Here is a 25455-nt window from a genome sequence, read left to right on the forward strand (position 1 = left end):
GGTAGAGAATCCTTCTGGAGGCAGCTGGCCTCCTTCCACAGGTGGGAATGCACTGAAATATAAAAGGAGCCTTTCCGCGGGACGGTCCCCGGTGTCCTCGGGTCCTTCTGGGGACCTCGGGAGGATCTGGCCCCCTTCACACCGTCTCTGGATCTGGAAGGGAAGGGGCCAAAGGAAGACGTCTCAGGTCGGGGCCGGGGGTGAAGCTGCATCCATCATCCCTAATGCATTTCGGGGGATTTCAGCGAAAGCTTTTTGAGTTAAAACTAATATTTGTGTGAGCCTCTTTTTTTTTTTTTATTTTAATGCGGCCTCATCAGATCCGAAGTGCGGAGGGTAATTTTCTTCTTTTTTCCTAGTACCAGGGGGGACTGAACCCAAGGGCACTCAGACCCCCTGTCCCCAGCCCTATTTTGTGTTTTATTGAGAGACAGGGGCTCCCTGAGTGGCTCAGGGACTGTCAGTACCGCGTCTCGGCCAGCAGAGGGCGCGCGAGGCCAGGTTTCGGAGACCCTCACAAACTCCCGGAGGGAGGCCGCCCGCGGAGGCCCGGGCAGACTTCCACGTGGGTGGTCTCCCATCCAGACCCCAGAGACGCCAGTGAAAAATGTGACTGGACCTTCGCCATCAGCGGCCCACCCCCGGTTCTGGGTTCTGTCGTTGGAGAGTGTCTATGGCTCCCTCGGTCCCCAGGGGCTAAGCCCCTGCAGTTTGTAAAAAGCAGCCACCAGGAAGCATTTGCTGGCTGGCTTAAAGCAGCCGGTACTACGAGAGGGACAAGAGAAGGAACTTACCACTGGCCCGAAAACAATTTCTCCTCTGGTTGGACTTGAAGTAGCTGACCCCGGCCCCCACCAAGGCCACCACCACCACAGACACGATCGGGGACACGATTCTGGCCACCGTGTTGCCTGCAGGGTGGACAAAGAAAGTCTGCCTGAGACAAAAAATTGGTGAGCAGATTGCGGCTAAAAAGGGCAGGTCGGAGAAGGGCCTGGAAAGGCGCCTGGACGCTGGCCGGGAGCCGCCTGGTGAACCGCGTCCTTCGGGGGACAGACACCCAGGGCCGCGCTCTGCACGGTCCGCTCCGGGGTCTGCAGCCCTTGATGGACAGGCTCCGGTTCAGCCGCAGGGCTGTGCCTCAGCACGCTGTCGGGGCTGCCGAAGCCCCGCATGCTCAGAACGGACCCCTGTCCTCCGGGGCACTTGAAACCACCTCTAGGTGACTTAGGGTGGCTGGAAGCTGATGACCCAGCTAAAGGACAATTTTCAATCCGTGCTTGGTGGGCTCAATCTGAGGCCGTAGAACCCACAGACATGGAGGGACAGGGCAGAAAAGTGGCGCATAACAGAAGCATTTAATTAATTATATGTGAATTATGTGTGTGACATGTGATAATTGACCATGTAAAATCTAATATGCAATATACATAATGTGCATTCTGCATAAATAATGTATGTCATACAATACACGTGATTATATAGCTTATATAATCACATACGATATATATCCTATTGTAATATGCAACATATAAAATGTGATTGTATAATATATAACAATCACATAATTATATTAAATAATATGTAAAATATATCAAGTATACATAATTATGTAGATAATTATATATCATAATTATATGAGATGTGTATTATACATATATACAATATATTATATATATATAGTATCTGAGATGTATATTTCATTATCATATCAGATATGTGATGTATATGTGATTATGTATACCATATAATAATTATATGATATAATATATATAATGTATCGTTATGTATTATATCTATAATTACTCCCATACATGCATAGACACACACATGGATGGATGTGTCTGCACGTATACAAACATAACTATTAAATGCATTTACATACGTACTTATGTGTGCATCTATAAGTGTGCATGTGTGTGTGTATATAGGGTTTTATTTTATTTTTTTATTTTGGGTACCAGGGATTGAACTCAGGGACACTCGACCCCTGAGCCCGGTCCCCAGCCCTATTTTGCATTTTATTGAGAGACAGGGTCTCCCTGAGCTGCTTAGGGCCTCGCTTTGGCAGAGGCTGGCTTTGAACTCGCCATCCTCCTGCCTCAGCCTCCCGAGCTGCTGGGATGGCAGGCGTGCACCTCGGTGCCCGGCTGTGTGTATAGTTTTTTGTTTTTTTTTTTAAACTAGAACATTCCTGCTAAGAGTTGTTTCCAAAACCAGGATGATTCTCTGGTGCCCTGAAACACAAACACCCTCCAAATACAGACGTCCTCCCTTCCTACAAAGTGTCCACGCACAAAGAACCGAGGTTGGGGACCTCTGTATACATACACAGCCATATGTATGTATGTGTATACAGGAAGAGGAAAGGTGCGTATATGTCACTATGTCACTATTTATATTTATCTACACTTATCACTGTGTAGATCGGTAGGTAGGTACATATATTGATTGATTGATCGATTGATTGATCAACACATCGATCAATGAGAAGAAGAGGAAGCTTAGTTTGCATTTGGAGTCACCAGCGATGTCCCTGCAGACAGGCTCCAGCCGCCCAGCCCAGGTCTGGGTGCGGGAGGTGATGGACATGGATGTCCCGTGACGAGGCCACCATGTTGGCGGGAAGACTGTCACCTCGCAATCTGTTTACCTTGCCTCTCAGGCCTCCCCAGGGGGACCGGCCTCCCTCCTTCCCCTGCCCAGGTCCACACCCCTGTGCAGGGCGGCTGGGCTGCATTCCTCCTCTGGGGGCGGGCTCTGGGTGGGCCTCCCCGAGGCTGGGCTTTGGCAGAAGGGAGGCTGGGCTGGTCTCAGCCGGGTGTGGCTTCTCTCTCTCTCTCTCTCTCTCTCTCTCTCTCTCTCTCCTCTCTCTCTCGGGCGCCCTGCCCTGCTGGCCACCAAGGGAACGAGTCAGCCTGGGCTGCAGGGCCTTCTCTGCCGTGCTTGGCTCTCTGTGATTTAGAGGGACACGAGGTGTCCTCACCCAGAACTCCACACCCGATTCCCAGGGTCAGGGGACAGAGATGGCCGAGACGGGGGGCTATGATAAGGAATCAAGGGGTTCTCCTGAGATGCCAAACCCGGGCACCTGCTTCCCAGTCCACCTAAGATATGGCCACGCCGACGCCGTGACCGCTGGGCATGCCCGGTCCCGCTGTCCTCTCCCGTAGTGGACAGGACAGCCTCGGGGTTGGGAGCACCGTGGCGATCATCCTCCGTCTGCGCTCAAGCGGGTTGGAACCAGGTCCCTGGGAGGGCGGGGACCCTGTCCCCCTGCTAGTTGGCCTTTTGAGCGCAGCGTCCTCTGTCCTTTGCCCTGAGATGGCCGATGGCGCATTTGAGGGCTTAGCTGAGCAGAACGACACCCCCCCCCAGCCCGCTGCTGTCTGTCCCGGGGGCTGAGTGAGTGTCCCCTGCACAGGCGCCATGAGGACCCTCAGGCCAAGCCCGGGCTGTAAGGCGCCTCAGCCCCCGGCTGTCCCCACGGCTGCTCCCTGTGAATGCCCGTGGGTGGCGCAGCCTGTGGACAGGACACGTGAAAAGTGCAGTCGGGGGGGACGAGGGGACGGCCACCGGGGTGGGCGCAGCGCCTGTCTATACCGCACCCGCCCACCCGGGTCCGATGAGACGTGGCGGGCTCACCTTGTGGGTTGCCATAGGTGGACTGTCCGTCTCCACCTGCAAACAGAACAGGACACGGTCACGTGCTCAGCTCCGCCCGCGCACGTCTGAGAGGCTCAGGGCGCAGGCGCGGGGCTGCGGAGGGTTTGCATCGCGATCGGAAGCGGAGCGCAGCGGCCACGGGAGGAGGTGGCCCTGCCGAGGGCAGGCGCAGGGACTTCGGGGGGGGGGGGGGGGCAGGGGCGCTCGGGTGTGCGACACACAGCGCAGGCACACACACGCAGCGAGCTACACCAGTGTGCCCGCACACCCACCATGGCACGTGGCACACGCAGACACACAGCAACGCGTGTGCCCGTCCACACACAGGCGCACACATCCGTGCCCGCTGCACCTCCGAGGGCAGAACAGCACTGACACACTCGGTCAAGCGTGTGCAGACGTGTGGATCCACACACCTCCGTGTGCACAGAAAACACACGCAGGCACGCGCGCTCACACACCTACACGCACGCGCCATAGTACAGACGACTGCACACGTGCGCACCCCTCAGCTCCACGGTCAAACACACACGCGTACGCAAGAACACACGTGTGCAATTCACGTGCACACCGAGCACTAGAACACAGTGCATGCACACGCACCTGCGTGCACGCACGCAATCATGCACATTCTGCACGAGCACGTGCGCGTGCCCAAACACACGCGTGTGAGCGCAAAGCGTGCTCACAGGTGCCCACACACGTGCACCCGAGGGCCGCAGCTCCCCTCAAGATGTTAAGGCCGCGTGCAAAACAGCTCCCGAGCATCGAGGTGCGTGAGCACAGGGATCGCAGACCTGGGTGTGTTAGTGGCCCCGCGGGGGGACAGGCGGGCCCCCTCCCACGCCAGGCCGAGGGTTAGTGGGGCGCGAGGACAGCGTCGCCCAGCGCGTCCCTTCCTTTACCATAGGGATTTCCATAACGAGGTTTGGGTCTGTAACCCCCTCTGCCTGCAGGACAGAAAGACCCTTGAGACGCGGACTGGACCCGGGGACCCGCAGGGCGCAGGCCCCACACCGGAGCCCAGCCCTGCCCAAGCCCCCCAGGGACTGGCTCCCGGGCACCCGGGACCTCCAGGGCCTGAGACCCTCTCCCTCTTCCGGAGGACACAGGCAGCCCCGCCCAGCGGTGAGGAGTGACCCAGCCAGGACCCCGGTAAGCCAGCAGCAGCGGAGGCCCCGTCCAGGCGGCTCCCGGGCCTGTTCCCTGTGAGGCTCCAAAGACCACTGGACCAGACACAGGGCCAGTCCCCAAGGCTCCCGGCCAGGTTAGGACACACACGGGCAGGACAGCGCCAGAGCTCACGGCTCCTGCAGCCCCGAGGGCGGAGGCTGGACCAGGGTCCGAGGCTGAGCTCCGTCCAGAGCTCCAGGGGGCTCCTGCTGCCTCTCCAGCTCCTGGGCTCCAGGTGGCCCTGGGCGGGTGGCCCCTCACTGCAGTCTCTGCCTCCGTCTCCACGGGGCTCCTCCTCTGGGTCTGTGTCCCCTCCTCTGTCTCTGGGGAGGACACGGCCATGGCATGAGGGCCCCCTGACCCAGGAGGAGCCCATCTCGGGACCCTTCACTAACGACCTCTGCAGAGACCCTGTTCCCACACCAGGTCCCAGCATAAATTTTATGATGCAGCCCTGGCCCGAGGACCTTGGGACGTGCTGTGGGTGGAGACGGGTCTTTGCAGAGGGGATGGAGGTGCACTGAGGTCCCCAGGGTGGCCCTGACCCAGCAGGACTGGGGTCCTCGTAGAGGAGGAGATGAGGACACAGACGCACACAGAGGGACGGCCCTGGAGGACACAGGGAGAAGACGGCGGCTGCCAGCCCAGGGGAGAGAGAGGCCTTGGGAGGAGCCTGCAGGGTTGTGCCAACGTCCACTGATAACACGGCCCACCTTTGCATTAGTGAAATGCCACAGGCTATTGACATATGAAGTCTGCTTTGGGCCTTCTATTGGGTGGAGAGTGACGTTAGCAAGCAGAGCTCCAACTGCAGACTTCGCGGTCGTCCCAAATACCGCGTCTCTCTCACGCCCCAAGCTTCCCCGTCTCGTGGGACCAGAGTTACAAGAGCCAAGCTCGGGCCAGGTGCACGCCTGTCATCCCAGCGGCTCGGGAGGCTGAGGCAGGAGGATCACGAGTTGGAGGCCAACCACCCAAGGAATTCCCATGTCACCGCGTGGGCTCCTTCGGGTGGTGCTGCATCAGAGTCTCGCTCGCTCCCCATTAAACAGAGCTGTGGGTGCAGAGCCTGGGCTCCCGGGGGACAGACGGGGTCCTCCCAGCACAGACACATGCTTAGAGTCCCTGACCCCAGCCAAGGCGGCCCAGCTGACAGAGGACCCCAGATACCAGGCCCAGGCGGAACCCAAGGGGAACCAGAAATTCCAGCACCTGGGTCCCCAATGCCCAGAGCCACCCAGAGCCCACGGGACGCACCGTCTGTGTGTCCGTAGCCACCAGATCCACCGCTATATCCACCGCTGCCACCTCCTCCTGTCAGACAGAGAAGGAGGGACTTAGGGCCAGCAGGCCGAGCCTGTCTCACGGGCAGTGGTGACCGACGGGTAGGATGGCCAAGGTGATCCCGCCAAAGTGACGTCGTCCACGTGATAAATCTCACGCCAGGACCAGCTGTGGAGACTCCTTGGCTTCACACGACCGGATCTGCCACATTGAAATCACTATGGGTGCATGCTGCTACTGCAGAGAGACTTCCGAGGGACCGGCAGCCCCAGGCCAGAATGACCCGCTTCGGAAGCACAGCCCCTCCGAGGATCCCGATCGTGAACGCTCTCATTATTATTATTATTATTATTATTATTATTATTGGTGCATGGTTCTGTGTGGACCGTCCCCTTCCAAACGCAGAGAATTTGCATTAGAAGTTCACATAGAGACCTACAGAAAGATCTATTTCTGGCCAGGCGCGGTGGCACCCGCCTGTCATGCCCGCGGCTCAGAAGGCTGAGGCAGGAGGCTGGTGAGTTCAAAGCCAGCCTCAGCCATTTAGCGAGGCCCTCAGCAACTGAAGGAGACCCTGTCTCTAAATAAAATGTAGAAAGGGGCTGGGGGTGTGGCAATACATTGTCCCTTAGGGATTCCATCCCTAGTACAAAAAAAGAATCCTATATATATGTAATGTCTTCATACCTCTTTAGATATACGCATATGTGGGTACACACGTGGAAAAAATGTAGATCTTTGCATAAAGATATCTGTGGATACCTAAAGTCACATCAAGAGATATAAGCATGTGACATTAAAGGGTACAAACATATAAATGTGTGCATACGTGTTATAAAGGTGCATACCTGAGGGTAGACATGCTTTGTATAGGGCCATACAGACATTCATGCAAATGCACATAAAAAGGTACCTGCAGGGTCAGACAGGCATACATTTGCATATAATTATCATATGTAAATACCACACATATATATGTATGAATGTCTATGCAAATATAATGCACATATTTGCATATAAATATCATACATATATGTGCATATAAATATATGTAAATACCACGCATATATTTACATATAAACATTATATGCAAATATCATGCATATATTTACATATAAATAATATGTACAAATATCAGGCATATATTTGCATATGGATATTATATGCAAATATGATGTAAATATGCATGAACATATAATAGACACATAAAATGTACACACAGACACGATATATGTGTGTTTAGGGGCAGCTCTGCACATGCTGAATGCAGAAAGATTCACAGACCTATATAGAAAGATGGTCCATATGCACAAAGTTCTATCCATTTGTATACACATGAAGGTCTATACAGACAGGCATATATTAACCCCCTTCTGTATAGCCACAGGTAGGTCATTTTACCTGAAAATGACCATGATTTTCTTTTCCTTCCTTCCTGGGCATTGCCCCCAGGGGAGCTTAACCTCTGAGCCACACCCACGGCCTTTTTGAGTTTTTGTTTTGAGACCGGGTCTCGCTGAGTCTCTTAGAGCTTTGCTAAGTTGCCGAGGCTGGCCTCCAACTTGCGGTCCTCCTGCCTCAGCCTCCCGAGTCCCAGGGATGCACCTTGGTGCCCTGAGTGAGCACAGGTCTTGAGAGGTGGGTCGGTGCACAAGCCCCCGACGCAGGGATGCACAGACCCTGTTTGTGTCCTGCAGGTGTGACCTCCGTCCTCATGGGGTCTGTCCACACCCACCCTCTCTGGACACACCTGAGGCTCAAAGCAGCTCTGCACCTCCGTACCTGCGGGCGGCCTGGGCCTGGGCGGGTAGCGTCCATCATCGTCGTTGTGATGGTACCCTGTGGGGCAGAGGCACAGTGTGAGGCTCACGTCCCGCCCACACACCCCTGCCGGACCCACAGGTCGGGAGCCTTTGTCGGGGACAAGCCCTGTGCCTGCAGCAGCTCTTTCCAGGACACCCAGGGACCCCACAGACACGTCGGCTGGGTGTCCTGTGGGCAGACGGGGACACTGGCCACCAGCCTTCAGGAACTGCGCTCTGCAAACAGAGGGGCCTGCCTTGCTGTCACCTGGGAGGGCCCGTGCAAGGGTCCTGGGGCACGTCCTGCTCAGAGTCTCCCCATCAGGATGCTGTGCCCCTTCCCTGCCCAGGCACCACCCTATCTCCTCCCGCCCCTGGTTGGCGGGGCCTCCAATGGCCAATGCAGCCCCCTGACCCTCACCTCGGCCCTGGAGGGGTCTCCAGCCTCAGCCCCTGCTCCCCACGGCCCAAGAACCTCCTCCTCTTTCAGGTCCAAAATGACCTCCCTCACCATAAAGCCACTATATGTCACCACGTGACACGGGCAAAGCCAGACGGACCTATATGTCATGCAATCCCCGGGCGCTGGCCAGCAACCCATGTAGCCCGCTGTGAAACTGTTCCAGAGGGGAATTCACCGAGGAGCTGCGTATGGAGTTTCAAGTGCTCCCGGATCAGCCGCCTCCGGAATCGGAACGGGACTCAAGGTCCTTACCTCCTCCGCTGTTATCCGAGCTCCCAGGCTGTGGGCGAGGTTGGGGTTTCGGCCTTGGGTAGGTATCTGCAGGAAGAGAGCGCGGGGATTTCAGGGAAAGCGTGCCCACCCCAGGACCTTTGCACGCCACCAGCTGCCAGCCCCAGGACCTTTGCATGGGGTGTTCTTTCGGCGGGAATCTGTCTGCCTGATGCCTCTGTGGCTCTGGGGTAAAGGACCTCTGGATTGTCAGTCACCACTGGAGTGACATTGCAGGCAGCACTGCCTACATTGGGGATGCTCTGGACACACCCTCTTGGATACCGGCCACGGGGGGCTGCAAATTAACCGTCCAGCTCTGCACGCTACATTCAAACCCCGGAACCGGAGCCAGGGAGCCGCCTTCCTGCGCGCGGAGGCAGGAATGGGAACATCCAGCTCTGAGTCACACAGGGCCCCGCCCGAGCTGGGACCTCGGCCAGGCCCTCGGGTTGGTGAGTCACTCGGGGAGGGGAAGGGCCAGCGTCCAGACCCCGTGGCTCTGACAGGTCCTGCGCAGGGAAAGCCCCGGGGCAAGTGGCCAGAGCTGGGAAGAAGAAGAACCGGCCCCGGGTGTTAGGGAAAGGACCCGCGGTCCCTCCCGTTCAGTGTCAGGGACAAGAACAAAAAGTGTCCCTTGAATTTTGTCTTCCCCAAGCTCCTGGGTTGGGAGCCTCCTGGGGCCGAGGCTGGCTCAAGGGAACTTACTGCCTCCGCTGTCCGGGTTTGCAGGCTGGGGGCCGTGAGGGGGCCTGGGCTTGGGGTAGATATCTGTGGGAACAAGGGTGCAGGCTTAGAAGACCCCCCAAATCCTTCTATGACCCTTCTGCAGGACACTCACCTCAGGCTGGGTGCCAAGGCCCACGTCTGTCTTCCCAGCGGCACAGGAGGCTGAGGCAGGAGGATGGCACGTTGGAGGCCAGCCTCAGCAATTTAGCGAGGCTCTAAGCAACTCAGGACCAGCCCATTGCCCGGCCCTGACCCTGCTTCCTGGTCTCTTGCCCTGTTTTCTATGCGACGGGGACGGTTCCCAAGTCCCCAGACACAGTCCACTCAAAGTCCCTTCCCGGGTGTCCACACGGCTCTCCTTCTCTCTCCTCCGTGAATTTATTTAATTTTAATTTTTATTTTTTTGTGCTTCTGAGATGGAGCTCAGCCCAGGGTCCCCCTCCTCCAGCCGCACCCCACCTGCTGCAGTCACCACCCAGTGAGTCCATCCAAGTAGCCCCGCCCAAGAGCCACCGAGTCCTGTTTAGGGCGCCCTGTCCCGGGCTCCAAGTTCGGGTGACACTCGCCCTCTGTTTCCATATTTCTTTATACAGTTGTTGTGCACGTCCTGCTACCGTCTAGATAGGTGGCGTCCCCAAAGGTCATGGGTGAGACCAAGCAGGAAAGTTCAGAGGTGACATGACCACCTTACAGAGGTGTAGACTCATAGTGGATGTAGACTCTGTGAAACGCTCCTGGGGGACCCCATCCCTGGCCCTCGGTACCCACCTGCTCCTACCTGACCAGCCCCTTCCTGAGTCTCCCTGAGCTGCTTACGGCCTCACTAAGTGGCTGAGGCTGGCTCTGAATTCGCCATCCTCCTGCCTCGGCCTCCCCAGTGGCTTGAAGGACAGGCGTGCGCCCCGCACCCGGGTCCCTCTGCATTTCAACGGTGACCAACTCCACATGGACACCTGTCACTTATCGCAAGCCTGGGGCCCCTCCATGCCTCACATCACCCTAAACCCACGCATGGCCATTTTCCTAAAGGTCTCCTTGGTCAGTCCCCTACATCATTTTGGTCCTCGAAATACGCCCTCTGGGACCCAAGGCAGGTGTCCCCAACTGTCGCTGGCTGAGTTACACAGCGGCCCCCAGGATTATTTGGCATCGTCCTTTTGACTGGCACTCTGAGCTGCCCAGGAGCTGGATGGACCAGGACACGCACTACCCCCAGGGCGGGAACCAGCCCTGGGTCCCCAAAGCGCGCCAAACAGAACGCGATGCATCCGCGAGTTGTCATTGAGACCGACCTGAGCAGCTCACTACCGCCCCCAGTTGTCGGCTCAGGAACTGCATGGCGGGCAATGGTGACCCTTTTTTGGAGGGTTGGGTGGGCGGCACCAGGGACTGAACCCAGGGACACTCGACCCCTGAGCCCCGCCCCCAGCCCTGTTTTGCATTTTATTGAGAGACAGGGTCTCCCTGAGCTGCTTAGGGCCTCGCTTTGGCTGAGGCTGGCTTTGAACTCGCCATCCTCCTGCCTCAGCCTCCTGAGCCGCTGGGATGACAGGTGTGAGCCCCTGGGCCGGCCCCTGGCCACCAGTCACCCACTTCCCATCTCTTTGGATTTCTCGGTTCTGGCCACTTTATATAAACAGGATCCTGGGCTCTGTGCCCTTTGGGGTCTGGCCTTTGTCACCGAGAGGCTGATGTTCATGTTGTAGCTGGTGTCGGGGCTTCATCCCTTTTCATGGCTCGGTAATATTCCAGGGTACATGGGCCGCCTTGTTCCTTTTTCATGGCCTAGTCATATTCCACAGCGTGGACGGACCACATCGTGTGCATCCATTCATCGTTTGATGGACCCCATGCCCACCTTTTGGCTTTACCGAATCGTGCTTCTACAAACACGGCTTGCTGTGTTATCAAAACCTGATATTATCTATTTCTAAAAGCCTAACCCTCCTAGTGAATACGATGGACCTTCTCACGGTGGCTTCTTTGATTTGCATTTGCCCGGTGACCAGCATGTGCTTGTAACGTCCACTGACCGGCCCCCCGTCCCTCCCCCCCGACACCCTACAACAGTCCTACAAAGCGTCCACACCCATCGCTGCCAAAGCCTCCAGCCCAGGGTGCGGCCCCCCGTGATGCCCGGAACGGCCACTCACCTGAGCTTGGCTTCGGGGTAGGTTCTGCGAACAAAGAGAGAAGACAGATTCAGTGAGCCTCCAAGATGTATCGGCTGCTCGGAGAAAGGGCGTCCACGTCCTCGTTCAAAAGAAACCATGAAGAGAAACTGCAAAGCTATAAGGAATGGCTGGCTGTCCACCAGCTGCCCAGGGGCTGTGTAGGTGCCCACAGATGGCCAGCAGGGACGACAACACCCAGGACGGGAGCCACGGGCCTTGGGACGGCAGGTTTTTGCATCTGTGAAGCTTAGATAAAGCCACCCTTGGTAGGATGGGGAAAAGCAAGTCAAGAGATATTTTCAGCTTTCGAAACGGTGCGTCTCCTCACTCCTCTGACCCACTCATTGATTCACGCGGCAAACATCAGCTGGGTGCCCACTAGTACCAGAAGAGGTGCCGGTCCCTCTGGGCACCCAGATCACCCCACGGTGCACATGGGAACATCCGGAGCCTTGGGTGGTCAGAATTCATGGATGCGGGTATCAGGTGGGGAGTGCTCAAGGTGCAACCTTGCTCTGTGACTTAGGTGTGGGCGCAGGTGGGCGTGCGGGGGCAGCAGGGGGTTGGAGTCTTCACAGAGCAGAGAAGATTGGACACACATCCCGGGTGTCCAACGGCCAGAGTCCTTCCAAGGACCCGAGTGTCTACTGGAAGTTCTGTCTGAAAAGCTGTCTGGCATTCCCTTGGTAGGAAGTGGCCGGAGAACGGGAACCGGGGGGCAGCATGACCTGTCCTCCTTCCCAGAGCCCCCCATAATCTACTTCCTGTCTGTGTGGACGCTATGGTTTAGGTGGAGGTGACCCCCCAAATCTCCTGTGTTTCAGCGGTGTAATGATAGAGTTATGAGAGCTGTAGCTTAATAAGTGGATTAATCCACTTGGATGGACTCACTGGGTGGTGACTGCAGCAGGTGGGTGTGGCTGGAGGAAGGGGTCCCTGGGCTGTGCCTTTGGGGTCTCTGTCCTGTCCCTGGTGAGCAGAGCTCTCTGCTCCCTGGTGCCCTGTCCTGAGCTGCTCTCCTCCTCCAGGCCCTGCCGCCATCTTGTTCTGCTCCCCTTGGGCCAGAGCCATGGAGTCGGCCACCAGGGACTGGACCTCGGACACCATGAGCCCCAAATAAATTTTTCCTCTTCTAAGCTGGGGACGGGGCTCAGGAGTCCAGTGCCTCACCAAAGTCCCCTGCGTACCCCTGGACCACAGGCTCAGACCTAGAGAGACAAGGGTAGGAACCGATGGCCAAAGTGGACCTCTGCAGACAGGCTTCTAGAAGGGCATCTGTGGGTCTCCCGAGGAGGCTGGCCTCCCTGGAGAGAAAGCAGACCTCAGCCCCCAGGGATTCCCAGCTGACCCCAGAGCCCTGGCCCAGCGGGGACCAGGCCAAGCCCCACTGAAAACATGGGCACTTACCTGGGTCATCCAGGGCGTCCGCCAGGTCAAAGTCTCCCTGAGCTGTTGGGAGCAGAGAGGGCACAAGTCACATGGGGAAGCAAAAGGTGACCGATGACAACTGCAGGGACCTCTGTGCTCCTGCCTGCATGGCCCGCCAGTCCCTGTGGGCACCAAGATCACCCCACTGTGCGGCACGCTGTAGGATCTGACTCCCCTGAGCCCCAGTCATTTTGTACGTGGGAATCGAGTCTCTGTGGGTCGTGGTATCGGAGGGGACCCTGCAGCCACCCTCCAGGATACCTAAGGGTGACCGTGTAAGGAATGACAGTGGGTGGTCGGGGACACCCTGTCCAGTCCTGTTGGTGGCATTTCAAGAATCCCACCCACTCATGTGCCCCAGGACCTTGGCATCACTACCATGCATATTTCCCAGGTGAGAAACCCGGGGCACCAGGAGGTGAAGGGCAGGGCAGAGGCTGAGTCTGCACTTAGACTCGGGCCCAGTCACCAAGTCCCAACGGAGGCGGGGCCTGGGGAAACCCCGGGAGCCGGATACTGGGTGTCCCCAGCCACAAGTCGTCCCCGCTCCCTGGGGTGCCCTGCTACAGGCGAAGGTCAGCGGCTCCAACCACATCACGGGCTCTTCCCAGCCTTTCAGGTGCCCTGTGAGGGAGCCACCTCCCTCCCCGGGGCTCCCAAGGCCACACCCAGTGTCCCACAGAGCCAAACCCTCTGCCTTACGTCCCTCCGTGGAGGCTGGCCTCTCTGAAACGCTGTTTCCCAACAGCACTGGGGTGGAGGCTGGGTCTTATCCGAGAAGCCAGGAGGGCAGGGCTGGAGACTGTCCCCAGATATCACCAGTCCGCAGCAGGGGCCGGTTGGCCCACGGAGGTGACTTCCAGAGACTCCCCTCCTGCACCCCTTGTCTGTCCTCTCTTCTCTTTTCTTTATTGGGGAGGGGTATTGGGGCCTGACCTCAGGGGTACTGGACCCCCCTGAGCCCCGTCCCCAGCCCTATTTTGCATTTTTTTGAGGGACAGGGTCTCCCTGAGTTGCTTAGGGCCTCGCTTTGGCTGAGGCTGGCTTTGACCTCACGATCCTCCCGCCTGGGCCTCCCGAGCCTCTTCCCTCTTCATCCCATGGCCTCCTGCAGCTCTACAGGCGGCGGCGGGGGGGGGGGGGACCCCGTGGGCGGGCAGGACGCAGGAGGGACCCCGGAGGAGGCCGAGCAAACTGGCCGGGCGAGGTTTTGCCTGGTTTTGAGAGCCGCTTTCCAAGTAGGAGTGTCCCCGGGGCAGCGTGACTCACGCACACGCGGGGAGGGCGTGGGTGCCATCCGGGCCTCCCGGTTTGGCCTCCCGAAAGCCAGGCGTGGCGCCAGCCCCTGTCCTGCGAGATGGGCGGGAATCTGCCCTGCGATGGGGGCGGGGAGCCCGGCCAAGAGTCCCCGGGGGGGGGGGGGGCTCAGGGCGCGGCCAGCCCGGGCGGTGGACATCGCGCGGGCATCTTGCTCTCGGGAGGCCACGGACTTCAGAACGTGTCTCTGACTTGCTTTTTGGTGACTTGCGCTGTGTGGCCTCTGAATCCAACCCTGCTGTGTTCTGGGACCCCTAGCCCCCCCCCACCCCCCCCCCAGGAGTTGGGGACAGCAGCCTGCTGTGCTGTCCTCTGGTTTCAGGCTGGTCCTCGGTGGCCGGTCCCCGGGGAAGGCCGGTGGAGACTCGCCCCTGCGCAGAGCGCAGCGTTTTTGCACGAGATGCCCCGGGCCCCGCGCATGCGCACAGACAGAAGTCGTGCGGCGGGTCCTGCAGGGGGCGCTGTGGATGCAGCTGAGACATCCGCCGGCCTCGTCCTGCAACCAGACCCCGGCCCCGGCCGCATTTGGTGCAAAACCAAGCCACCTGCAGAGACCCTCCGATGCTGACCTCTGTCCACACCCGCCGCCGGTTACCCGTGCACACAGCCAGCAGCCCAGACCCCGCGGCTCGGCTCCACCCAGAGGAGAAAACAGGCCCCGGGCGGGGCTTGGAAATGAAGGGAAAAAATAAAAAATAATAATATATATATTTTTTTTCTAAGGGTTTCTAAAGCCCTGGGCGGGCGCAGCACCAATTCCAGCAGAATTTGCACACGAAGCGCCGCGGAATTGAATTCAAGTCTACCGAGGCCGCCCGATGGCAAACACAGCTGGCTCCTCTATTGTGTTGTGCAAACCACTGTCACCTCATCTGCAAAACATCTGCCTTTCCTAGTGACAGTTGGGGTTTTTTTTGGTTTTTTTTGGCACCAGGGATTGACCTCAGGGGCCCTCCACCCCTGAGCCCCGTCCCCAGCCCTATTTTTGCATTTTATTTACAGACAGAGTCTCCCCAAGCTGCTGAGGGCCTCGCTCAGTTGCTAAGGCTGGCCTCCAAATCGTGAGCCTCCTGCCTCAGCCTCCGGAGCCGCCGAGATCACACGGCACTCTCCACGATTTTTTTTTTTTAATTTTTTTTCCTATAAACAGGATTTATTGCGGTTTCTCAGAAAGCGGCTGCACAATGGCTTTCTAAATCTCTGGACCTTGAGGAACTCCCTGGAGCCCTTGCCCAGCACGTGGGAAGCCCCGGGGTGGATTCTGAGCTCTGCAGACACAAAAAGAAACAAAGTAACAGACAAGGAGAGGCCACTGTCCCCTGGGCAGCCGTCCTCCCTCCCTGCATTTCTGTCCAGTGTCTGAGCACCTCAAAGCCCACGGGTCTCCCAGGCTCTCTGCAGAATCAGCTCAGGGTCTACTTTGCAGGGACTGTCACCAGAGACCCCCACCACAGCCACCGCACTGCACGGAGACCACCGCAGCCTCAGGCAGAGAACAGTTCTGCAAACACACCTGCCCGGTACCGACTGCCCTGCCTCCTCCTCAACCCTCGCAGCCCACAATCAGTATTTCAGTAGGCATTATGCACCTCATGCATACACCATCCACCTGCCATGGAGCCTGGGGACGTCCCCAGCACCACGACCAGGCTGCTCACACTGCCAGCCTCCAACCTAGGAGCTCAACAACCCTCTCTTCTTAATAAAACACCCGGCCTCAGGTATTTCGTGCTGTCGACGGAAAACGGACGAAGGAATACAGGAAGCACTCGGAGAACTCATGTCACCCTTCCGGCCACCAGAAAGACCCTTTTCAAGGGCAAATGAACAAGGCCCTGGAAATATTCGTTTATGCACCTGACCAACGGCCAGTCAGCCGACGTCCCCATCCATTTCCAACGAACCCCGGTGGCTAGATAAAGCAAGCGACTTCCAATTATTGTTGGTGGCCATCTCTGGACCTTCTACAAGTGGACCGGGACCCCCAAACTGAAGCAAGAAAGTCTGGATTTAAAAGTCCTGTTGTCTCAGGCCAAATGCACGGGAGGCGAGATCGACAGGTGGCATCGGAGTGTGTAAGTGTCCCCCTGAGGTTTTTGGTCACCAGAACCAGCTCTGGGCATCTCCTCCGCCCATACGCACGCAGCCAGCTCCTGTCTTAATGACACCCCGTCTTCAAACAGGACAGACAAGAAAGGCCAGTGTAGACCCGTCTGGAGGAAGCCCGTCCCTTCCTGACCGACCATTCTGCCTCTCCCAATCCCCTCTGTCCATCATGCCCTGGAAGGACACTCGGGGTCCCACGAACCTTCTCCATGCGGTTCCACCCTACAGTCCCGAGGTCCCTGCGCAACCCGATGCCCCATCCCAGAGCCTGGGAGGCGGAGCGTCTTGGCGATTCTTTAGTAAACTTTGGCGTCAACTCTCTGCAGGACGCGGACCTGCGGGATCCCGGGCTCGCGGGGCGCCCCGTGCTCACCTGGGGCGCGCGGCAGCAGACACAGGAGCAGCACGAGGCCGGGCAGCCCCCGCCGGGTCTCCATGGCTGGCTGAGGTCCCCGGGAGCGTCCGTCCCACGTCGCAGCTGGTCTCCGGCCGCCCCGCCCTGCCCTGTTGACTCCGCTGTCCCCGCCTGGGCGGGCAGCGAGCGCTGTGTCCAAGTGGAAAACACCAAACCAGCCGCGCGCGCGCTGCGCTCCCGGTGCCAGGAACACCCGACTGCGCCCGAGCCCGGATTCCACGGAGCCCGGGGACGAGTGCTCACACGCTCGCCCAGGGCCAGCTGCTCCGAACTGTCCCAGCCAATGGCACCAGCGCAGGCCCTGGGGCGACCTGGGCGGGGCCACGTGCCAATCATTCAGCATCCGCGGCGGCTCCTGGACGCCACCGCTGCGCACCTGCTCAGCCACGGGGACTCGTGCACCCTGGAGTGCGCAGCCCGCACCTGCGCTTGGCTTGGCTGAGACCCCTCTGTCACCGGGACCCCATGTCGCATGCAAAGTCCTGCACAGAGGGTCAGGGCATGGCCGCTGTAATCCAGAATCCCAGGGACTTCAAAGAATCCCCTCCTCTCCCTGCAGCCCCCAATTATCTCTGTGAGCAGCAGAACCAACAGTCAGAAGGGGCGAGGGATCCTAGTAGCCCTCTCTGTCTGTCACCTGAGCCATTCGAGGGCGTCAGAAGCCAGCGCAGGTTTGTAAACGCTGAGGTCTGCCATATTGGATATGTTGGTAGAGTCAATCAACAAACTTCCGCACACTTATCTGTGAGGAGCCACATGCGTTATAGAGAGCAAGATAATGTGTGTGGAGTTGGAGAGAGGGACACATCATGAAAGCAGAGACGGGAGTATGATATTACTGGACGCTGGGCATGCACAGGGAGGGCCTGGGGGACCTGGGAGATACTGGACACAGCCAGGTGCCACCAAGGGTTTCTGAAGAGATCTTCTGCATGCAACCAGAGAGCACCGGTTTGGGTCTCTCTTGCAAACCATATGGGCTCTGTTGTGGCACCGAGACCCACAGGGGTCTGTGTCTCAGCCAGAAGGGACATGGGCACCGGAATTTGAGCTTCAAATGGCTCGCACAATCACTCTGGAGTATTGGAGCTATTATCCATTAAAGGCAGAGTGACCTGGACACCAGCATTGGGATCCTGAGAGACCGGATCTGATAACCAAGATGGCTCCTTACCGAGTACCGGGAGGGTAGCATATACAGCCTGGATACACGGGGCAAAGAGGGGAATCTCACGCAGGAACAACGGGACCGGATGTCTTCACGTGACACAGACTAGCTCGGGTTTGAAAGTTCGTAAATGATTGATTTCTGGAATTTTCCATCTAGTAGTTTGGGGTCGTGCTCGACTGCAGATGATTGAAATTTTAGAATGTGAAACCGTGGATGAGGGGGCACCCGTGTTTCAGATCAGAGGCTGGCAGAGCTCAGCTCCGGGCACAGCAAATTAACGCTGGAGGAGATGGGTCCCTGGGGGAGGGCAGTGGTGCACGCCTATCATCCCAGTGGCTCGGGAGGCTGAGGCAGGAGGACCGCAAGTTGGAGGCCAGCCTCAGCAACTTAGTGAGGTGCTAGGCAAAGCAGTGAGACCCTGTCTCAAAATAAAATTTTTAAAAAAAAATTTAAAAAGGCTAGGAATGTGGCTTTGTGGTTAAGCACCCCTGGGTTCAATCCCTGGAGCCAAAATGAATTAAAGAGTAAAGACTAGACAAAAAAAATTTCAAAAAGACTAATGGGATGTGTTTAGTTCCATCAGATATTAAAAGAGTAAATCTATGATAATTAAAATCATGTAGTTTCGTCTCCTTTGTCAATGAAATGATCCATGAGGGCAGAGAAATCATAGCAAAATCTTTGCAGTGGCCAATGTCTGTTGCATTTCAAATCTGTAAAGGAGAAAATGGAGAATTCACTAAATGGTTTAGGGTGTATGAAATTATCCTATAAGGAAAAAAAATTACACTTGGTATATAGGAATCTCTTCTCACCACTAAATATAAAGAGTGGGATCAAGAAAATAGCCATTAAAGATTTAAAAGACTCAGAATAAAGTAAAAAAATCATGTCTGCTAATCCATGTTGCAACCCAAGGGTGCTCTTTAATATGTAAAGAGTTCCTACAAATCAATAAGAAAAGAAACTGATGGCATACACAAATGAACAAAGGGCTTATTCAGTTTCCAGGAACGGTTTGCACATTGCTTTTTGTACACCCAACCTCCTTCCTAAGACACATGTGAGAATATGAGCCAGTTCATTTGATCTTGTTTTCCACCAAAGCCCTGGTGGAATTCATTTGAAAGTTCTCGGATCCGCCAGGAAATCATTTGAGGTATTGCAAATCTGCTGCGTGTCTGTGGAACGATTTGGCAATGGGCATGAACAGGCTGCAGAACCCTTTTAGCCTCACAAAGCCAGACATTCATGACAACGTGCCCACTGAAACGGGGTCCCCGTAATGTACTTCCAGAGGCATTCACGGTCGTAGGTGCTCAGTGGGACATTCTTGGCGACTGCTTAATGTCATTGCAACCAAAGTTCTGACTGTTGGAAAGAATGACAGGGACCGTCTCTTTGCTCACCAACAGCCTCTGGTATGTAGAAAAAGTTCTGTGAATATTTGCAGAATAAAGCACAGAGAATCTTAGAAAAGGGGGACGTTTCCAATAAGAAGTCAGATATTATGTACATTATGGTGATCCATTAAATACGACCCTTTTCCTTGGAACAAAAGGGGAACACACTCGGTAGAAGTGGCCTTTTGAACCTGGAAGTGTGATTGGCCTCCGGGGCTGGCGATATGCGGCAGGTACCTGTCCTGTGACACAGGGAGTTGGGGGGGCGTGGCTCCTGACAGCCACAGGATCCTGGCCACAGATGCCCCTGCCTTCCTGCTGGTCTACCAGGTGACCGGATAGGTGTAGTCCACCGTGTTCATCTTATGACACTTGCCACTTCATGACAAGTTCTTCCTGTTAGGGAGCATCTGGGTGCTGAAGAGTTATCTGGGTGAAGAGGAGCATCTGGCTACTGGGAAGTATCTGTGTGCAGAGGAGTATCTGGGTGCAGGGGAGTATCTGGATTCAGGGGAGTAACTGGATACAGGAGTATCTGGGTGCAGGGGATTATCAGAATGCACGGGAGTATCTGGATGCAGAGTAGTATCTGGGTTCAGGGGAGTATCTGTGTTCAGGGAAGCATCTGGGTGCAGGGAACATGTAGGTGCAGGGGAGCATCTGGGTGCAGGGAGCATCTGGGTGTAGGGAGCATCAGCATCTAGATGCAGGAGAGTATCTGAGTACAGAGGAGCATCTGGGTTCAGGGAAGCATCTGGGTGAAGGGAGCATCTAGGTGCAGGGGAGCATCTGGGTGCAGGGAGCATCTGGGTGCAGGGGAGTATCTGGGTGCAGGGGAGCATCTGGGTGCAAGGGAGCATCTGGGCATAGGTGAGTATCTGGGTGCAGGGGAGTACCTGGGTGCAAGGGAGCATCTGGGTGCAGGGGAGCATCTGGGTGTAGGGAGCATCAGCATCTAGATGCAGGAGAGTATCTGAGTACAGAGGAGCATCTGGGTTCAGGGAAGCATCTGGGTGAAGGGAGCATCTAGGTGCAGGGGAGCATCTGGGTGCAGGGGAGTACTTGGGTGCAGGGGAGTATCTGGGTGCAGGGGAGTACCTGGGTGCAGAGGTCGATCAGGACAGACGGGTCATGAATCCGAGTGGTCGTGGCAAAGACGGACAGGAAGGTTCAAATGCCCTAAGGCTGGGCCACGTGACTGCTCCCCCGCCCCAGAGGAAGGGGCTCCTAGGCCCGTCCCGGGGGAAGCGGTGCCCGTGGGGGAGGGGAAGAGACCTTACCCTTGGGGACCAGCCGTGCGCACCCCCAAATGCAGGCGGTTCCTGAGCAAAGGCCTAGGACCCAGGAGGACGGCCCCACCCGCGCTCCCCCACCTGAGGGGACAGCACGCTGTCCACACGGGTGTCGGACGGGCCACCAGGGCTGCGGGCGGGGAGCTGCCCGGCACACAGCGGCTGCTGAGGCCCTGCCGGGGGGACAGGCAGGCCCTCCCCACGGGGCTGCCTTCTCTGGCCGGCCAACCAGGGCTCTCGTTCACTCCCCCGGGCCCCTGGCCACCCCGAGTGGACAGGCTCGTGTTCTGGCGGGAGAAGTCGGAAGCCGAGGCGTCATGACCGGCTGCAGCTGGACTCCACAGGAGCTGGTCCCTGGGGGCCTGGGCGTGGGCAGCGGCCCAAGGTGAGGAGCTGCTGCCCCCCAGGCATCAGGGAAAAGTCGGCTGTCACCGCAGGGAAGGGACCCGTTCCAGTGACCGCGGATCCCCCAGGAGGACACTCCCGGCCACCACGGGAGGAGCTGCTCCCCCGTGTTCAACCAGACCCCACGTCCACGGGGCCCAACCCCTGGTACAGGCTCCAGAAATGGTGAGCAAGAAACACCCACGTTCCACCCACTGGACACACGCCGCACGGGGGGACATCTGGGGGCCAGGGAGTATCTGGACAGGAAAGGATCCCAGTGCGAAGGAGGGTCTGGATGGGGGGAGCACCTGGGAGCAGAGGAGTATCTGGGTGCACAAGGAGCATCTGGACGAAGGGCAGTGCCTCTGTTTAGAGGCGCATCTGTATGCAGGGGAGCACCTGGATGCCAGGGCTGACCTACATTCAGAGAAGTAGCTGGGTGCTGGGGAGTATCTGTCTGCCTGGCAGGATGCGGGTGCAGGGGAGTATCTGGTTACAGGGAAGTATCTGGCTGCCTGGGAGTATCCGGCTGCAGGGGAGTATCTGACTGGGAGTGAGCGCAGGGCAGTACCTGGTTGCTGGGAGCATCTGGGTGCAGGGGAGTATCTGGCGTCTTGGGAGTATCTGCCGGAGCATGCGCGTGCAGGGAACTGTCTGGCTGCCTGGAGCATCTGGGTGCAGGGGAGCATCCGCGCCCAGGTGGAAGAGGAGGCCCCGCCCACGCCCCTTCCCACGCCCCCCCCCACCCGGAACCCACGGCGGCAAACCAGGGCGCAGAAAGCGCTTGGTTTCCAATTTTGTTTTATTAGTTGGAAAAAAAAAAAAAAACCAAAACCCAAAACAAAACAAAACAGCCGGATATCCTAAGGCATCGGAGGGACGCGAGGACCCTGGGGTCACCTCCACTCGGGAGGCGTAGGGCGTCGCCGGGGTCCAGGTAGCTGGGCATCGGCCCAGGGCTTGCGCGTCCAGGCATCTGACGGGGCCGGTGTCCGACCACAGGGACTGGGTCCTGGTGGGCCTTTCCCATCCCCGGGAGCCCCAGGGGTCGAGGTGACACAAGTCCCCGCGGGTTCGTCCCGCTGGTCACCGGGCGTGCTGGTCACCTCACGTCTGGGTCAGGGAGTCCATCAGTGGAGATGGGGCGGCGGCTCCCCGAGCGCACGGTGGCCTCTGCGCTCGCCAGCTGGTCTTGCAAAGTGTCACTGGGCAGGTGTCACCGGGCTGCGGACCTGGGACTGGGCTTTTCCCGCCCAGCGGCCTCTACTTCTCCAAAAGCGTGCGCTGCACTGGGCGGACAGAGGACAGGGCGTCACTCCCCAGTGCCGGACGCACGCGGGAACGCCCTTCCTAGAGGACCCAGGAGGCCCGGGCACCTCAATCTAACACGCATACTAAAAGTCACTCAGTGAGCCCCACGGGTGACGGATGGGACCCCCAGGAAAGGGACACCAGGGGTGCTTGACCACTAAAGCCCTGTCCCCAGCCCTTTTTATTCTTTTTTTATTTTGAGACTGGGTCTTGCTGAGTTGCTTAGCACCTCAGTTACTGAGGCTGGCCTCCAACTTGCCGTCCTCCTGCCTCAGCCTCCCAAGAGGATTACAGGGGTGCACCCCCGTGCCACACCCACCCAAATTCTCCTTCTTAGACTTTTTTTTTTTTAAGGTGACTTAATCGAAGAGGTGCTTAGAGCACAGTTCTCACTGGGCACCTGAACCCCTGAGGAGGTGACATACTGACCACCTGGCCACCCGACCTGGAGGAAGTCACCCAGCCCTGCAAATCTGAAACCCGAGGGTGCGGGCGGGAGCAGCGACACAGGTGTCCGGGGCTCAGGGACACCGGGAAGCCGTCCCCCCTACCTGCCCGTCTTTACCTGGTGGCTCTGCGTTGGTGCCCGCTCGGTTCTCCAAGTCCACTTCTCCTTGTCCGGCTGCAAAGATCAAACAAAACACGCACAGCTCAGTGGAGCAGGGAACGCACTGCTCAAGATGCAGAAATCACACCCGGGGGTGGGGGTGGGGGTGGGGGTGGACGGGGTGGACGCCAGGGTCTGCTGCACCCCCGGCTTCGTTTCTCAGTCCTAAGACCCTTCAGGAATGAGCGGTGGGGACGGAACCCCCACTTCAAGGCTCAGAAGGGACCGCTGGGCTTGGAACTCTCGCAGCCTGCAGAAGGGGGACTTTTCGTCCCTGCTAGTACCCTGAGGGCCGTCCTTGGGCTAAAAGCTGCCCCCCTGCCCCTGTACCCACCTGCCCCAGAATGCAAACCACCAAAACCAGCCCTGGTGCCAGACACCGTGGCCTGTTATCCCAGCAGCTCGGGAGGCTGAGGCAGGAGGATGGTCCATTGGAGGCCAACCTCAACAACTTAGCTTAGAGCTCACCTAAGCTGTAAGGGGCTGGGGACGGGGCTCGATCCGTGGAATTTCAAACTCACCCGCGCGCCATGTCACCCCCTACCCCTGACCCTTCTCTTCCAGCGCGCATCTAAAAGCCAACAGATCTCCAAGTCCACACGAGGGTCACGGATAAAATGCGTTTATTCGTTCTCTGCACCGTCACCAAAGGACACGTTTACATGCCACACGGAGGGGGCTCACCCCCCCCCCTCAGGTCACCCCACCCGAGCGCTCCCTGTCCCCTGATCACAGAACCTGAATGCATGTGCCCTCCGTGGTTCAAATACCGTCGTGCCGAAAGGTGTGCGGTGCGGGTTGTAATCACGGCGACAGAAAGATGCACCCCCTAAAGGGACCCTAAGATCTGCAAACTGCACCCCCACCCAGCCTCTAAGTGACACCCACAGTTAAGAAGCCAACGTGCTTGAGACAAAGAGGAGAGCGAGCGAGCCGAAGGTATACGCAAGGCGCGCACTTGAGGGAGGTGCGCAGGTGGTGACCAGAGAGGGTGCTTGCGCTGCAGACAGGGGACACAGCGGGTTGGCCCTTGAACAACTGCAAACTGCGAAAGCCTCGGAGCCCAGGTCAGCATGCCACCGAGTACCAGCGGCCGGTCCCTCCTCGGTACTGAGAATCGGCGTTGGGGGACTTGAGCCTGCGCGCCTGCGCGCTTTCGCGGGCTGGCTTCAGGGAATCCGAACCCAGGATGCTTTGGACACATATGTCCTTCCAAAGAGCAAAAGGGCCATCCAGGTGGTCACCCTGGGGCAGTGACCAGAACCACAGTCGGTCGGTCCACCACCTGCGGCGCCCTTTTTGGATAACGCAGGACAGGACTCCGGGGAGCCGTGTCTGCAGACCCAGCGCGGAAGGAAACCTAGGCCGAGAAGTCCCCTGCGCTGACAGTGGCGCTGAGTGGCGAGGTCCCCAGGAGCAAAGGGACCCCCGCCCCAGGGCTGTCCCTGCACAGAAGAGCGCGGAGGGATCCTCGCCCTGCTGACCCACTGCAGAGGACCCTCGGAAGCAGGGCGACGCCGCGCGCCCCGTTTTCTCTGTGGCCTTCCAAAGGGACACCATCCCTTCCCGTCCCTCCCCGCGCCCTGGGTGCGTGCCGTGTGGCCATCGAGAAGGCCCAGAAATGGAGAATTTAGGGTACAGAAATCTGCGGAGGGGACCCCGCGGGGAGGAGAGAGGCGCGCTAGCTGGGGAGGGGACCCGGGCGCACAGAGGGGGAGGCGGCTCGCTAGGCCAGGCTGCGTCCTAGGAGCGGCACAAGGGTCCTCGGGACGCTCTGGACTGGACAGGGTGCTCTGCTCGTCCCTAGGTCTTGGAGGCATCTGAAATGGGGGGGGGGGACCAAAAAAGAAAGAAAAAGTAATAATGATAAAAATAAAAAAAGGAGACTTTTAAGAGGTCAGCAGCAGGGGGCAGGAGCCGGGTGGACAGAGCCGCAGCCAGGTGGCGTTAGAGGACCAGGCAGGAGGCAGGAGGGTGAGCGCAGCCCTGCTCTGCACAGCGTCCAGCTGTCTGTCCATCAGGGACACAGGCCCAGCCCAAAGCGCCTCCCTGAGCATGGATTAGGCTCTGCGTGGTTGTGCGCCCCCCACGCGGACCTCGAAGCTGAGCCGGTGCCAGGGGACAAGCAGCAGAGACAGACCCTGCAAGCGTCAGGCAGGTGGCCCACTGAAGCTCCTAGAAATGCAGACTCGCATCTGGGGACATCTACTCTCAGAACGCCCCTGGTCACCCGTGTCACCCTGGGGGAGCTCAAGACGCCACAGGGAGAAGCTTTGGGGTCAATGTGTCTCCTGACGCAGGGTCAGTGACTGATCCGTCCCCACGGGGGACAGAGACACCTGCTCCTACCCCACTGGCCCAAGAGGAGCCCCGGGGTTCGATCCGCGGACAGCAAAATGTCCAGAGCAAACAGGTGATTGCACAAAGAGCGTCCCCTCCTCCCTTCCGTGGGGAACT

At 57.9% G+C, this 25455-nt stretch overlaps 2 protein-coding genes across 2 annotated transcripts in view; both read right to left on the bottom strand.

Moving 5' to 3' along the window:
- On the bottom strand, positions 1-22029 carry Xg (Xg glycoprotein (Xg blood group)). The gene is made up of 13 exons (XM_046443319.2): positions 21981-22029; positions 21652-21704; positions 16786-17230; positions 12969-13010; positions 11541-11564; positions 9367-9429; positions 8641-8706; positions 7906-7962; positions 6097-6153; positions 4572-4616; positions 3646-3681; positions 795-911; positions 1-153 (listed from the first exon to the last, which is right to left on the bottom strand). Exons 1-13 carry the CDS (start codon positions 22027-22029, stop codon positions 137-139), a joined length of 1071 nt encoding a protein of 356 aa, XP_046299275.2. The 3' UTR covers positions 1-136.
- Cd99 (CD99 molecule (Xg blood group)) overlaps positions 21865-25455 on the bottom strand; it is a 15871-nt gene continuing 12280 nt past the window's right edge. Inside the window, exons 10-11 of the mRNA XM_058579083.1 lie at positions 22957-23013; positions 21865-22369 (exon numbers count right to left, since the gene is read on the bottom strand). Of these exons, the coding sequence (XP_058435066.1) occupies positions 22344-22369; positions 22957-23013 (83 nt within the window). The 3' untranslated portion in view covers positions 21865-22343. The remainder of the gene's footprint in view (positions 22370-22956; positions 23014-25455) is intronic.

This window comes from Marmota monax, unplaced genomic scaffold, assembly GCF_021218885.2.
Source record: "Marmota monax isolate L192 unplaced genomic scaffold, Marmota_monax_Labrador192_F-V1.1 WCK01_AAM20220418_F8-fsc00168, whole genome shotgun sequence".
Taxonomy (NCBI): Eukaryota; Metazoa; Chordata; class Mammalia; order Rodentia; family Sciuridae; genus Marmota; species Marmota monax.